We start from the raw sequence: 14,382 nt of genomic DNA on the forward strand, positions 1-14,382 counted from the left end.
AGATGTCCTCCTAGAGAAGTATTTTCCTGGGCTAGTTACAAAATACTGTCCCTTAAAGATCAAAACAGATAGCCTTTGTCCAACCTGTTTTTGAAAGTCTGTGGTTTCTTCAATAATCAATTAATAGGGAGGAACTTTGTATTATGCTTTAGTTACAAGAATCTATAATCTAATTTATCCCCATTCATCTGGGGAATAAGTAAAACAAACACATCTCATGTTTCATCATTAAGAATGCTATTAAATTCTCACCTCTGCTTTCATGCTGGTGGCTAAAATAATTCATTTAGATTGAAATGGTTTTGGACATTTGAAAATCTTAACCCAAGAGTCAAATCTGGAGTTTGCTATTGTAAACTCTTCTGGGGCTTAATGCCATGGTAGCAGCTGAGACTGACGTTTTAGCTTGTACTGGATTTTATTTATAGTTTGGAAGTCAGGGTAAAGTTTTGGTCCTTTCAGGCAATGACTTCTTTTAGAGTAATCCAGGAAATGGCATATTATAGTTAAACTTTGGTTGAAAGCATCAGTGTTTAGAATATTAATCAGTCTTGCTTCCCCATCATTTGCTTCCTCATGTGCTAGATGGGCTTTTGAGCTACATGATGTTTCTCTTGGGTAAAATTCTGGATTATAAGAACAAATGCAAATTTTCTCTCCTTTGTTTTCCTCTTTGTTCTCTTCTTTTTTTCCCCATAGGCTTTTTTCCTCGTATTTTTAAAAAGCTCTATATTGTTAACTAAACACGAGAGATTAATTAAAAGGGGTAAGAAATAATCTAGTTCTAGAAACAGAAAAGTGTCTATTGTTTAGAAACAGAAAATAAATTTTAAAAGCTTTTGTTAAAATTATCAAGTAGTTTTGAGTTACTGCTAATACACATGCAGATGTATTGCATCTCTCACAGGATAAAGATCATCCTTTCTACCATCCTTTTTTCTTACAGTTATCTCATGTTTGATATTTCAGTAATTCAAGATATTTTTATTTCTTACAAGACTGTAGAGGTTTATAGAGTCAATTTAATACCGATTCTCTTTAAGAGATTTGAGCCTTCGTTTTTTCTTTTTCTTTTTCCTGCTAGTCATGATAGAACAATGCAAGATATTGTTTACAAACTTGTGCCAGGACTCCAAGAAGGTAAGTTTTTCTGGTATGACCTATGTTTACTGAATGTTAGATTTACATATAGTTCCTTTACATTAACAAAAGCAGGAAGTGAGGAATATGTTCACGAAGGGATGTTACAGTTGTAGCACTACGTCTCCTCTATACTTCAGTGCTTTTTAAAATTTTATACTTTTACCAGCAGTGTTACTGAAAAATACTTCAGAAATTAAAATCCTGGTGTTATTTCAGGGAAAAGTAACATTATGTAAACATAAATAGCACTACAACTTGTTCATGGTGGCATTATATAATTTGCCATACATCCTTTAATAAACTGTGTACACATCCATGTCTTTTTGACAGCTTTGCAGAGTTCTCAGAGTAGAATACTAATGTAGCATAACTTTTAGTTTCAGTGGATTTTTCTTCTCCTAAGATGTACTTAAATCCTTTGCTAGCAGATACCTTTGCATTTGTGTTCTTATAATCTTTGATAATGAATCTGTGAGGACATTATTGGACATTTAAAGGCAAGTTTAGGTAAAGAGATTATTTTAAAATTGATTCTAGGATATTGAAAATCAGATATGTGGATAAAAATTCAAACCCAGTATTTGGACATAAATATTGAAGGGGGAAACCCACAAAATATGGTATAGAATTTAAAATGTATTTTATATGTAATAACAGAATGGTGCAATAATAGCTCTACAAATGACTTGGTAGTATTCTGCCTCTCAAAAATAAGACCTTAGGTAACTTGATTATGGCAGTAAGAGTAGAGAAGTAGCAAAAAAGTGCTAATACCAGTTCCTGACTGACAAGCTTCCTTTACAGATCAGATGAGAGTTTTGGAACACCTTGATAAATATTGTGCTAGAATATTATTGCATAACTAATATTTGCAATTTTAAATAGCGGAAATGAAAAAGCAGAGGGAATTCTATCACAAACTGGGGATCGAAGTACCAGGGGACCTCAAAGGGGAGTCATGCTCTGCAAAGCAACATCTAGATTCACATCGCAATGGTAAATGGCCTTATGTGTATTCTGTCTTGGGGTGGGGGCACAGACTGACGTGGACTTGTATATCGTCAGGTTCCTCAGATGGTACTTGTAGAAGCCCTTGCCAAGTTCAGTTCCAGCTGCGCCTTGGCCTTCCTGACCTTGTCCCTACACAACCCGGCAACGTCCCTATACTCTTCCCAGGATGCCTATCCCTCCTTCCATTTCCTGTCCCATCTTGCCCTTTAGTTTGACCAGCAGGTCTCCACTCAGCCATGGTGGTCTCTTGCCTTCCTTACCCAATTTCTAACACCTGGGGATTGAGATCTGTTGCACTCTATGGAAAGCATCCTTAAAGATCTGCAAGCTCTGTTCCGCTCCCTTGACTCTGAGGGCTGTTTCCCATGGGGTCCTATTTACCAACTCTTTGAAGAGCTGGAAGTTTGCTTTCCTAAAATTTAGAGTCCTGACTACAATTTGTAGCAGTGTCCTGAACTGATTTTTTGAGAAGCTTTCGATTATTGTCCACATTTCTGCTACCAAGAATAAATCTGCTTTTCAACTGTTACACTGGTTAGAAGAGAAGAATACACTCTGACAAGCCTAGTTATTAAAAAAAAAACACCAAAACACCAAAACCTCAAACAAAAAAAACCCACAGTTGCTCTCATAGTCTTGACTTTGTTTCAGGTTTACTTGTCATCTGATAGGTCTAATTTAAATATTGTAATGCTTTCCTTTCTTCTGAAAGGTGAAACTAAACCAGATGAAAATTCAAACAAAGAAACTTCTGAAGAAAAGCAGGAAGAAGATAATGACTATCATCGAAGTGATGAACAGGTGGGCTTTCTTCTGAAACAGGGCATTTCTTAGTTTTATTTTATATTTCCAATTTAAATCATTTTTCTTTGATTAACTTATTTCCTTCTGAAAGTGACAGAGAAAAGATACAGTGTTTTTCCATGCTTTTTATTTAGGTAGCTGTGGAGACATTAAATTTTGAGATTTTCCTTTAAGTTTTATAATAATAATTATTTCTAAGTTTCATGGATATTGGCTAAATTCTGTGTTGGCTTTCATCTTCAATCCACAAAGTCTAATCTGTGAGTCAGGGTCTATGCCAGGAATGGCCATGGCTACAACGTGGCTCATACAGAGGGACCAACCAAGGGAGGGAGCTTCAGCTTAAATGATGCTAATTAAGTGGAGCAAAGTCAGCTCACACTGAAAATTCTTCAAGCTTTTTCTCAAATAGCTCTTCCTTCACAACAGTTTTGTGGTCATGCAGCTGCCTTGATCCACTTCTGCAGAAGAGATGGTTCTTTTATGGATTCCCTGAGAGTAAACAAGAAGGAACTGAGTAGTTGGCTGGGAAAAGCACTTGAATTTTATTTCACTTACATGTGCTGGGGGAAAAGACAGAAATATGGAAAAGGAGGAAAAAATAAAGAAATACCAAAAGAGGAGATAGTTAACATCGTGGATCCAAATGATGTCTCACTGGCCCTGAATGCCTTGATCGGTGGGGAAGCTTCAAATTTCCCTGTTACCTTTGATGTTTTATACCTTTTCCAGTCTCATATGTGGTCATGGTTCCTCATTCAGTTGCCATGGTTTTTTTCCTCCGATTTTTAAGGCAAAAATGTTGTGGGTGACTGTAAATTGTCTCCCCGTTGCCTTCTCTTCTCCAGGCTGAACAACTCCAGCTCTCTCAGCCTGTCCTTGTGTTGAGAACTCCAGAGCTGAACACAGTACTCCAGGTGAGGTCTCACCAAAGCAGGGTGGCATAATCACATCTCTTGATCTGCTGGCCACTCTTCTTTTGATGCAGCCCAGGATATGATTTGCCTTCTGGGCTGCAGGTGCACATTGCTGGCTCATGTCCAGCTTCTCATCCACCAGTACCCTTGAGTCCTTTTGTGCTGCTCTCAATCTCATCATCCCCCAGCCTGTACAGACACCGAGGATTGCCCCAACCCAGGTTCATGACCTTGCACTTCGCTTTATAGAACCTCATGAGGTTCTGAGCCCACTTCTCTAGCCTGTCTAGGTCCCTCTGGATGGCATTCCATCCCTCAGGCATATCAACCACACCACTTAGCTTGGTACCATCAGCAAACTTGCTGAGGGTGCATTCAATCTTGCTGTCTAGATCACTGATGAAGATATTGAACAGCACTGGTCCCAATACAGAACCCAATAGGGGATCGTTTAGTCCAACTCCCCTGCTGAAAGCTGGGTTAATTAGATGAGGTTGCACAGGACAATGTAAAGTCTAGTTCTGAATATCTTCACAGATGGAGACTCCACAACCTATCTAGCCAGCCTGATCCAGTGCTCAGTTACCCTTACAGTAAAAAAGTATTTAGAGAATCACAGAATTAACCAGGTTGGAAAAGACCTTCGGGATCATCAAGTCCAACCCAACACCATCTAATTCAACTAAACTATGGCATTAACTGCCTCATCCAGTCTTATTTTAAACACTTTCAGGGATGGTGACTCCACCACCTCCCTGGGCAGCCCATTCCAATGGGTGATCACTCTTCCTGTGAAGAATTTCTTCCTAACATCCAGCCTAAACCTCCCCTGGCGCAGCTTGAGACTCTGTCCTCTTGTTCTGTCACTGGTTGCCTGGGAGAAGAGACCAACCACCACCTGGCTACAATCACCCTTCAGGTAGTTGTAGAGGGCAATAAGGTCTCCCCTGAGCCTCCTCTTCTCCAGGCTAAACAACCCCAGCTCCCTCAGCCTCTCCTCATAGGGCTTGTGCTCCAGACCCCTCACCAGCTTTGTTGCCCTTCTCTGGACACGTTCGAGCAACTCAACATCTTTCTTAAACTGAGGGGCCCAGAACTGCACACAGTACTCAAGGTGTGGCCTAACCAGTGCTGAGTACAGGGGCAGAATGACTTCCCTGGTCCTGCTGGCCACACTATTCCTGATACAGGCCAGGATGCCATTGGCCTTCTTGGCCACCTGGGCACACTGCTGGCTCATGTTCAGCCTACTGTCAACCAATACCCCCAGGTCCCTTTCTGCCTGGCTGCTCTCCAGCCACTCTGACCCAGCCCTCCTACCTCTAACAGATCAACACCTGCTCCCAACTTGGTGTCATCTGCAAACTTACTGATGATGGACTCAACCCCCTTGTCCATATCATCAATAAAGATATTAAACAGGATTGGGCCCAACGCTGATCCCTGGGGGACACCACTAGTGACTGGCTGCCAGCTGGAAGTGGCACCATTCACCACCACTCTCTGGGCCCAGACCTCCAGCCAGTTCTTAACCCAGCACAGAGTGCTGCTGTCCAAGCCGTGGGCTGCCAGCTTGGCCAGGAGTTTGCTATGGGGGATAATGTCAAAGGCCTTGCTGAAGTCCAGGTAGACTACATCCACAGCCTTCCCTACATCCACCAGGTGGGTCACCTGATCATAGAAGGAGATCAGGTTGGTCAGGCAGGACCTGCCCCTCCTGAATCCATGCTGGATGGCCTGATCCCTTGGCCATCCTGTAGGTGCTGTGTGATTGCACTCAAGATGACCTGTTCCATAGTCTTGCCTGGCACTGAGGTCAGACTGACAGGCCTGTAATGCCCTGGCTCCTCCTTCCAGCCCTTCTTGTGGATGGACATCACATTGGCCAGCTTCCAGTCATTTGGGACCTCACCAGTGAGCCAGGACTGTTGAAAAATGATGGAGAGTGGCTTGGTGAGCTCATCTGCCAGCTCTCATTACCCTAGGATGGATCCCATCTGGTCCCATAGACTTGTGGGGATCCAAGTGGCTCTAACTGCTTCCTCCTGGATTACAGGGGGACTATACTACTCCCTGACCCCATCTACCAGTTCAGGAGGCCAGTTATCCTGAAGCCCTCCCATCTTACTGTTGAAAATTGAGGCAAAGAAGGTATTTAGTACCTCTGCCTTTTCCTCATTTTTAGTTACAGTATTCCCCTCCAAGTCCAATAAAGAGTGGAGGTTTTTCTTGCCCCTCTTTTTAACATTAATATGTTTATAAAAATGCTTTTTATTGTCTTTCACAGCAGTGGCCAGTCTAAGCTCTAAATGGGCTTTTGCCTCTCTAATTTTTTCCCTACGTGACCTAGCAACATCCTTAAAGATTTCATGGGTTACCTCCCCTTTTTTCCAAAGGTGATACACCCTCTTGTATTTAAATTTGTGTCAATTGATTCCTTCACTGGATACCACTGAAGTCTAGTTACACCTTCTTTACTGCCCCCCATCAGGTATTTGTAGACATTGGTAAGATCCCCTCTGAGTCTTCTATTCTCCAGATTAAACAATCTCAGCTCTCTCAGCCTCTTCTCCAATGTCAGATGATCCAATATCTTAACGAACTCTTTGCTGGACTCTGTCCAGTGTGACCATGTCCTTGAGCTGGGGACACAGGACTCCAGGTGTGCTCACCATTGCTGAGTAAACAGCAAAAACAACCTTCCTCAGTCTACTGGCAATTCTTTTCTTAATTCAGCTCAGGATACTGTTTTCCTTGTTTGCTGCAAGGGTGCATTGCCAACTCATGTTCAACTTGAAGTCAAACGGGACTCCCAGGTCGTTTTCTTCACAGCTGCTTTCCAGTCAGCCAGCCTCCAGCCTGTACTGGTGCCTGGGGTTATTTCTCCTTAGGTGTAGGACTTGGCATTTTCTTTTGCTTAATTTCATGAGGTTCCTGTCAGCCCATTTCTTCAGTCTATCAAAGCCCTTCTAAGTGACAGCAAAAACAATTAAGCATATCAACCTCTCCTTTGGGTTTTGTATCATCTGGAAACATGCTGAGAGTGCACTCTGCCCGATTACTCAAGACATTAAGGAAAATGTTAAATTGTATCAGTCTCAGTATAGAACCGTAGAATGGTTTGGGTTGAAAGGGACCTTCAAAGATCATCTAGTTCAACTCCCCTGTCATGGACAATGACATCTTTCACTACATTAGGTTGTTCAAAGCCCCATCCAACCTGACCTTGAACACTTTCAATAATGGGACATCCACAACTTCTCTGAACAACCTATTCCAGTGTCTCACTATCCTCATCATAAAAAATTTCTTACTTATATCCAATCTAAACTTACCCTCTTTCAGTTTAAAACTGTTGTCCCTTGTCCTGTCACTACAGGCCCTGGTAAAAAGTCCCTCTCCATCTTTCTTAGAAGCCCCCTTTGCATATTGAAAAGTCATAATAAGGTCTCCCTGGAGCCTTCTCTTCTCTAGGCTAAAAAAAAAAAAACAAAACACTCTCAGATTTTCCTCAGAGGAGAGACATTCCAGCCCTATGATCATTTTCGTGGCCTTTCAGTGGACCCACTCTAACAGGTCAATGTCTGTCTTGTACTGAGGACCCCAGAACTGGATGCATGACCTCTCTTAACCTGGTGGCCATACTCCTTTTGATGTAGCCCAGGATATGATTGGCTTTCTGGGCTGCAAGCATGCACTGCTGGCTCATGCCCAATGTTTTGTCTACCAGTACCCCCAAGCAGCTCTTAAGCCATTCAGCCCCCAGTCTATACTGATTTTGGAGACTGCCTCAACATAGGTGCAGGACCTGGCACTTGGATTTGTGGAACTTCTTCAGGTTCACAGGGACCTACTTCTCAAGCCTGTCAAGGACCTTCTGGATGGTATCCCTTCCCTCTAGTAAATCAACTCTACCACTCAGCTTGGCATTGTCTCTAAACTAGCTGAGAGTGCACTCTATCCCACTCAAATAATATTGGTTCCAGTACGGACCCATAAGGGACACCACTCATTACTGGTATCCACTTGAACATTCAGCCATTGACTGAAACTCTTTGGACATGGCCGTCCAGCCAGTTTCTTATCCACCTAACAGTCCTTCCATCAAACCCATATCTCTCTAATTTTGAGGCAAGAATGTTGTGGGTGACTATATCAAAGACTTTACAGAAGTCCAGGTAGATGATGTCTGTAGCTCTTCCCTTGTCCATTGATGCAGTCACTCCATCATAAAAGGCCACTAGATTAGTCAGGTCCTTTTTCCAGTCACTGAGGACTTTGCCTGGCCGCCATGAGTTTTCTCATATGATGGAGAATGGCTTGGCAACTACATCAGCCAGTTCCCTCAGGATTCTGGGAATTCTGGATCTCATCGAGTCCCATGGACTTGTGTATGTTCAGGTTCTTCAGGTGGTCTTGAACCTCATCTCCTACAAAGGGAGGAACTTCATTCCCCCAGTCCTTGTCTTGATATTTCGGGGGCTTGACAGATGTGAGAAAAGAGATTACCATTGAAAACTGAGGCAAAAATATTGTTGAGTACCTCTGCCTTTCCATGTTGGTTGTCACTAGTTCTCCTAGGGGTACATTTTCTTTAATCTTCCTTTTCTGGCCGACTTACCTGTGAAAGCCCCTGTTCTTATTCTTTGCATCCCTTGCCAAATTCTGCTCATCCATACGTATCTGGGCAGTTCATCTGTGTTAGTAAGCAAGGCGTCCAGTAACCCTTCTCCTCTGGATAGGTTGTCTATGACTTGTGTTGTAGTGTGGTGGGCTGAAATTCCCCTCCCACATTAACAACTCCAGACTAGCTCAGTTCAGAAGCAAATGAAGCTGTGTTTTACAAGCAAAGCTACAATCTATAATGAAATGCAATGAATATGTACAAATATACACTATTCACAACATTTACAAATATGTACAATTAACAGAAGAAAACCACAACAAAGCCCCCCAGAGGGGCCCTGCCTCTTTTCCCTGCCTTCCCCAGACCCCCCTGGCAGAAGGAAGAAAGCCAAGAAGCAGAGAGGTTGTTAAACTTAGCTTTTCAAGGTCAGTATGTGGGTGTGTGTGCTATCTTTGGAAAGCAAAAGGCCAGAAGAGAAACGCAGACTGCCCAGCAGAGAAACACCAGACAGACTGAGAGACTGCCTGTACTTTTGTTTTGAGTACTGACTCTTAAACGTTTCTATCTCTCCAATGGAAGTGTTTAGAATAATCATTATTTTGCTTTCTTACACCCAGTTGTGATTTATTTGCATTCTTTTACCTTTCTGCTCGAACTCTGTGAGAAAAAATTAAAGGCACAGCCTTAAAACCACCACACACCTGGATTAAGTAATTATCCTCAATGCATACCAAGAGTCTACTAGACTGCTTACACGTTGCTGTGCTGCTTTTCTAGCAAATGTTGGGGTTATTGTAGTCTCTCATCATGATCAATGTCTGTGAGTGTGATTTTTCCTGTAATTGAAGGAAGAATGCTTTGTCAACAGTATCAACCCCTGGGGTACACCATTCATGACTGGCCTCCAGCTGGATTTCATGCTGCTTGTCTCAACCCCTTGAGTCTGGCAGTTCAGTCATTTTTCTGCCCAGTTAGCAGGAATTATTCTGAGTCAACTGATCTATTTGCTCACTAAACAGATTTGCAGTATTGTTTTCAGTCTCTGATGTGCTTTAACATGCTCATATATTATTCCCATTGTCTCTCTGAGCTTATAAAATGAGCCTTTGGTTATCTTTCATTGCAATTGATCTTTCGTTGTGTATTTTCCGTCCCACTTTCTCTCAGTCATAAGTCTAGCATTTTATTCCATCATCAACCTAATCACTGTCAATAAAGACAGATAATGGGTTTTGTTTAAAAGATTGATGCCTTTTAATAACTTTTATGGTAGCCTGTATTTCTGTTGTTTGACATAATCTTTTGTTGTTGGTTGACCCTGACCTGCAAATAAATATCCACAGAGCCACGCTCTGCCCCCTATCCCATGGCCAGCTAGGTGGTTTCACCACATTGTCCACCCCGTGACTATAGTCACTCAACATGGAATCCCAAATCATGCTCATATAATATCAATTCCGGAAGTATCCCTTATACTGTATTTCTTTTCCTCCTTGCCCAAATGTGTTTCCAATTGTCCAGTTGGATTTGCTAAATGTATCTGTTGGATCAATATTTGGCTTAGCATAGACTTACTATAAAACAATAAAGCAGAAAAGATAGTAGTCAAAATGACAATTATCAATACAGATTGCAACAGACTTTGTAGTCAACAGTAATATAAAAACTAATTCAAAAGCTAATCCAACCACCCCATGTCCATAATTTCCTTTAGTTCTTAGTTCTCTGCTGTCTGGGCAACATATTTCATATGATGTAGCACATTCCCATAGTTAGTTATGTGTGTCAGTCCCGGTCCCACGGTTAGTTGCATGCTCTTTTGGCTCTAAACTGCTGCGTCAGTCATCCTAAGAGGATCCTCTCCATCAAAAGACCCGTAAAACTGTCGCAGTGAACCCCAGCTTGCATTATAACACTCTAACGTGGAACCTGGGGCCTTGTCTGTTTATCAGCTGTTACTTGTAGATAAGCAGCTATCTTCCTAGGAGAATGGTGAGACAAAACATCTCGAGATAAACAAACTTAACTCCTTAACTCCTTACAACAGCTGTTTATCGTAATTGGGCCTGAGCTCTGTCACAGAGGCACCCACAAAACAGACAGCAATGATGTCAGATGGGAATATACTGCTAGACAACCAATTAGGCTTTAACCTCAAGCTTTAAGGAATATTCTTTCTCGAAAGATGAACCAAAAATGTGTGTGCACTCACTCATAAAAGGGAAACCTCCCGCTCAAAGGTACCTAAAATATGCACTCACCCAAGGGGGGGGCTGAGGTTTCACTCATTCCGTGGAAGTATCCTTAGATGGCATCCCATTCTAAGGGGAGAGGATCCAACTGCCAGGCTGCTTGCTGCATGGAGACCAACTCAAAATGGCTCTGTAGCAGGACTCCATTTATACCTGAAGTCAAGAGTGCATTGTGGTCATTTCTAATTATTTGGAACCACACGAAAGCAGGGTAAGGGCAAGCCTCAGCCCTTTATCAGGTTTCTGTCAGGGCAGCTGTTCCTGCCACAATCCACCCCTTGACCACAATCACAATCTCAACTGGTTTCCTTGGAGTGGTGGTGCAGTCACCTTTTGCCTCCAAAGTTAAAAGGCAGTGCAGTCTTGGTGAGGTTTAGTCCTTATTGTGGATTCAGAGGATTTAACCAGAGAAGGAGGCTCCAAAACCTCTCTGGGCACCCTGTTCCAGTGTTCTGTCACCCTCACAGTGAAAAAAAGTTTTTCGTTATGTTTATGTGGAACCTCCTATGCTCCAGCTTGCACCCGTTGCCTTATCATTGGACATCACTGAGAAGAGCCTAGATCCATTGTCCTGACACTCGCCCTCCACATATTTATAAACATGAATGAGGTCACCCCTCAGTCTCCTCTTCTCCAAGCTAAACGGACTCGTCTCCCTCAGCCTTTCCTCATAAGGGAGATGTTCTGCTCCCTTAATCATCTTTGTGGCTCTGCTCTGGACTCTTTCAATCAGTTCCCTGTCCTTCTGGAACTGAGGGACCCAGAACTGGGCACAATATTCCAGATGCGGCCTCAGCAGGGCAGAGTAGAGGGCGAGGAGAACCTCTCTTGACCTACTATCCGCACTCCTTCTAATACACCCCAGGATGCCATTGGCCTTCTTAGCCACAAAGGACACATTGCTGGCGCATGGTCATCCTGTTGCCCACCAGGACTCCCAGGTCCCTTTCACCAGAGCTGGTCTCCAACAGATCAGCCCCCAACCTATACTGGTATGTGGGGTTGTTCTTTCCCGGATGCAAGACTCTGCACTTGTCCTTGTTGAATTTCATTAAATTTCTCCATGCCCAATTCTCCATCCTGTCCAGGTCTCACTGAATGGCAGCACAGCCTTCAGGTGTGTCAGCCACTCCTCCCAGTTTTGTGTCATCAGCAAACTTGCTGACAGTGCTCTCTGTTCCCTCATCGAGGTTGTTGATGAATATATTGAATAGTACTGGTTCCAGTACGAACCCCTGAGGAACTCCACTGGATACACGCCTCCAAGTAGGATCCAAATCCACCTCGCTACCTGATCATCCAGACCAGGCTTCCTCAGTTTAGCTGCCAGGATGCTGTTAAATGCTTTCCTGAGGTCAAGATAAACCACATCCCCTGCACTACCATCATCTATCTACCTGGTTATGTCCTCATAAAAGGCTATCAAGTTGATAGCCATGACTTCCCCTTGGTAAAACCATGTTGACTGCTCCCAATGACCTTCTTATCCTTCATATGCCTAGAGACAGCAGCAATGATAAGTTGCTCCATTACCTTCCCAGGGATGGAAGTGAGGATGACCAATGTATAGTTACCTGGGTCCTCCTTATTGCCCTTTTTGAAGACTGGAGTGACATTTGGTTTCCTCCAGTCCTCCAGCACTTCTCCTGTTTCCCATGACTTACCAAAGATGATGGAGAGTGACCTAGCAATGACTTCTGCCAGATCCCTCAGCACCTGTGGGTGCACCCTATCAAGACCCATGGATTTATACATGTTCGGATTGCTTAATTGATCCCTAACCCAGTCCTCATCAACCAAGGCAAACTCTTTCTTTATCCTGACATGCTCTGGGGCTTCAGGGGTCTGGGGCTCCTGAGGACAGTCTCCATCAGTATAGTCAAAGAAGGCATTCAGTAAATCTGTCGTCTTTGTATCCTCTGTCACCAGGACACCCACCTCATTCATCAGTAGGCCTACATCGCCTCTAGTGTTAGTTTTGTCTGCAACGTATTTGAAGAAGCCCTTTCTGTTGACTTTGACCTCTCGTGCAAGGTTTACTTCCAAGGAGGCCTTAGCTTTCCTAGGTGCCTCCCTACATTCTCTGACAACAGTCTTGTATTCCTCCCAAGTGACCAGCCCCTTCTTCCATGATCTATAGACTCTCTTCCTCCACTCGAGTTTGCCCAGCAGTTCCCTGTTTAACCGTGCGGGTGTATTAGTTTGGGTTAAATTAACAAGGCGGGAATTATAAAATATAGTTATTTTTATTTTCCCAAAAAACCCACCCCAAAACTATGTACAAAACTGATAAAATTATTTACAGGTTCCATTCGGTCGTGAATTCGAATTCTTCCTGGATGCTTACGGCAATTTTGGTACAATTTAGAGAGTTCAGAGACTGGAAAAAGCTATGACACACATAGCTTCACCCACTTATAAACCAAAGGCCAACCAATAACCCTTAGAAAGATATGAGCAGGCCGGGTTTACTCACAAGGATTAGAGTAGGAATTTGGAGATGGTCCCTAGCTCGCTCTCTCTGCTGACAGGCTCCAGAAACTGTCGGTTTGTAATCCAATTTGAGGCTCAGGCTTTATCCCAGGGCTCTGGACCAGACACTCGAAGCAAGGCAGGACACTCGAGACAAGAAGGCTTGAAGCGAGGCGAGGCTTCAGCAGATCTGAGCAAGGCTTGAGCAAGGCTTGAGCATGGCTTCAGCAAGCAAGAGCAAGGCTGATTTGAGTGAGGCGGATCTAAGCGAGGAGGATCTGAGCAAGGCTGATCTGAGCAAGGCCCCTAGGCTACCTAGCCACTTGCATTTATGCAAAATGCCAGAGGTCACTTGGTCCAATGGGGCACTAAAGCTAACATGTAGCCGCCCAATGGAAAGCGTTCTGCCAGGCTATGACCATAAAAGGCAGAGGCAAGGACCTCATATCTGGGGAAGCTTACGTGCTCTGACTCCAGATGGGCATCTTGTTTACCAGACAGGCAAGGCCCTGTCTCCTTTGTTCCTTTTCCTGTGTTGCCCTGTTATTGTGGCGGGAAGGAGGGGAGAGAAAAGGACCTGTCTAGACATCTTAAGGCCTGTCTGGATTTGTACTGGGCCATGTGTCATGGCCTTACCACCACAGACCACCCCCTGACCCCAGTGGGGCAAGTGATCTCAGGGCAAGAAATGCCCTTAGTGAGGGCACACTGAGAACTCTAGCTTAAACAGGAATAATGGCTTACATATCAAATACAATGTTTTGCACATCAATACAGTGGTTTCCCCTGACTGGTGATGGGTGCATATCCCATATACCAAACAACAACAATATTTAACAATGCTACACAGTGATACGAGCAAGTAACGATTGCTCTGTATCTAGAGTCTGTGTAAGAGTATTAATAAAGTTCAAGGTAGAGCCTTAGCTGCTCTGAGTCCATGACTGGAGGCCATGTGTCCAGTGATATGCCTCTGTCCCATGTAGGTGGTTCTGGTCTTGGTTGATGTGCTGGAACCAGGTCCTCGGCATGTAGTTGCTTGGTTTGACAGTCAATAGTTGGGGACAATCCACTGGGCACTGATGTGGTGGGTCGTCCCATTGGCGTCCAGGGTTTCCCAGGCATATAAGCCTCTGGGCTTAGTCAATGTCAGCGG

The 14,382-nt window shown here is 43.6% G+C and overlaps 2 protein-coding genes across 2 annotated transcripts in view; one reads left to right on the forward strand and one right to left on the reverse strand.

The window, feature by feature from the left end:
* Positions 1-14,382, reverse strand: part of PRUNE2 (prune homolog 2 with BCH domain) — a 554,668-nt gene that overhangs the window by 339,792 nt on the left and 200,494 nt on the right. The gene's annotated exons all lie outside the window — the stretch shown is intronic.
* The window catches only part of LOC128979594 (polycomb group RING finger protein 3-like), a 28,330-nt gene that overhangs the window by 1,276 nt on the left and 12,672 nt on the right, over positions 1-14,382 (forward strand). Inside the window, exons 2-4 of the mRNA XM_054397898.1 lie at positions 1,085-1,140; positions 2,029-2,139; positions 2,867-2,955. Of these exons, the coding sequence (XP_054253873.1) occupies positions 1,085-1,140; positions 2,029-2,139; positions 2,867-2,955 (256 nt within the window). The remainder of the gene's footprint in view (positions 1-1,084; positions 1,141-2,028; positions 2,140-2,866; positions 2,956-14,382) is intronic.

Source organism: Indicator indicator, chromosome Z (genome assembly GCF_027791375.1).
Source record: "Indicator indicator isolate 239-I01 chromosome Z, UM_Iind_1.1, whole genome shotgun sequence".
NCBI classification, from domain to species: Eukaryota; Metazoa; Chordata; class Aves; order Piciformes; family Indicatoridae; genus Indicator; species Indicator indicator.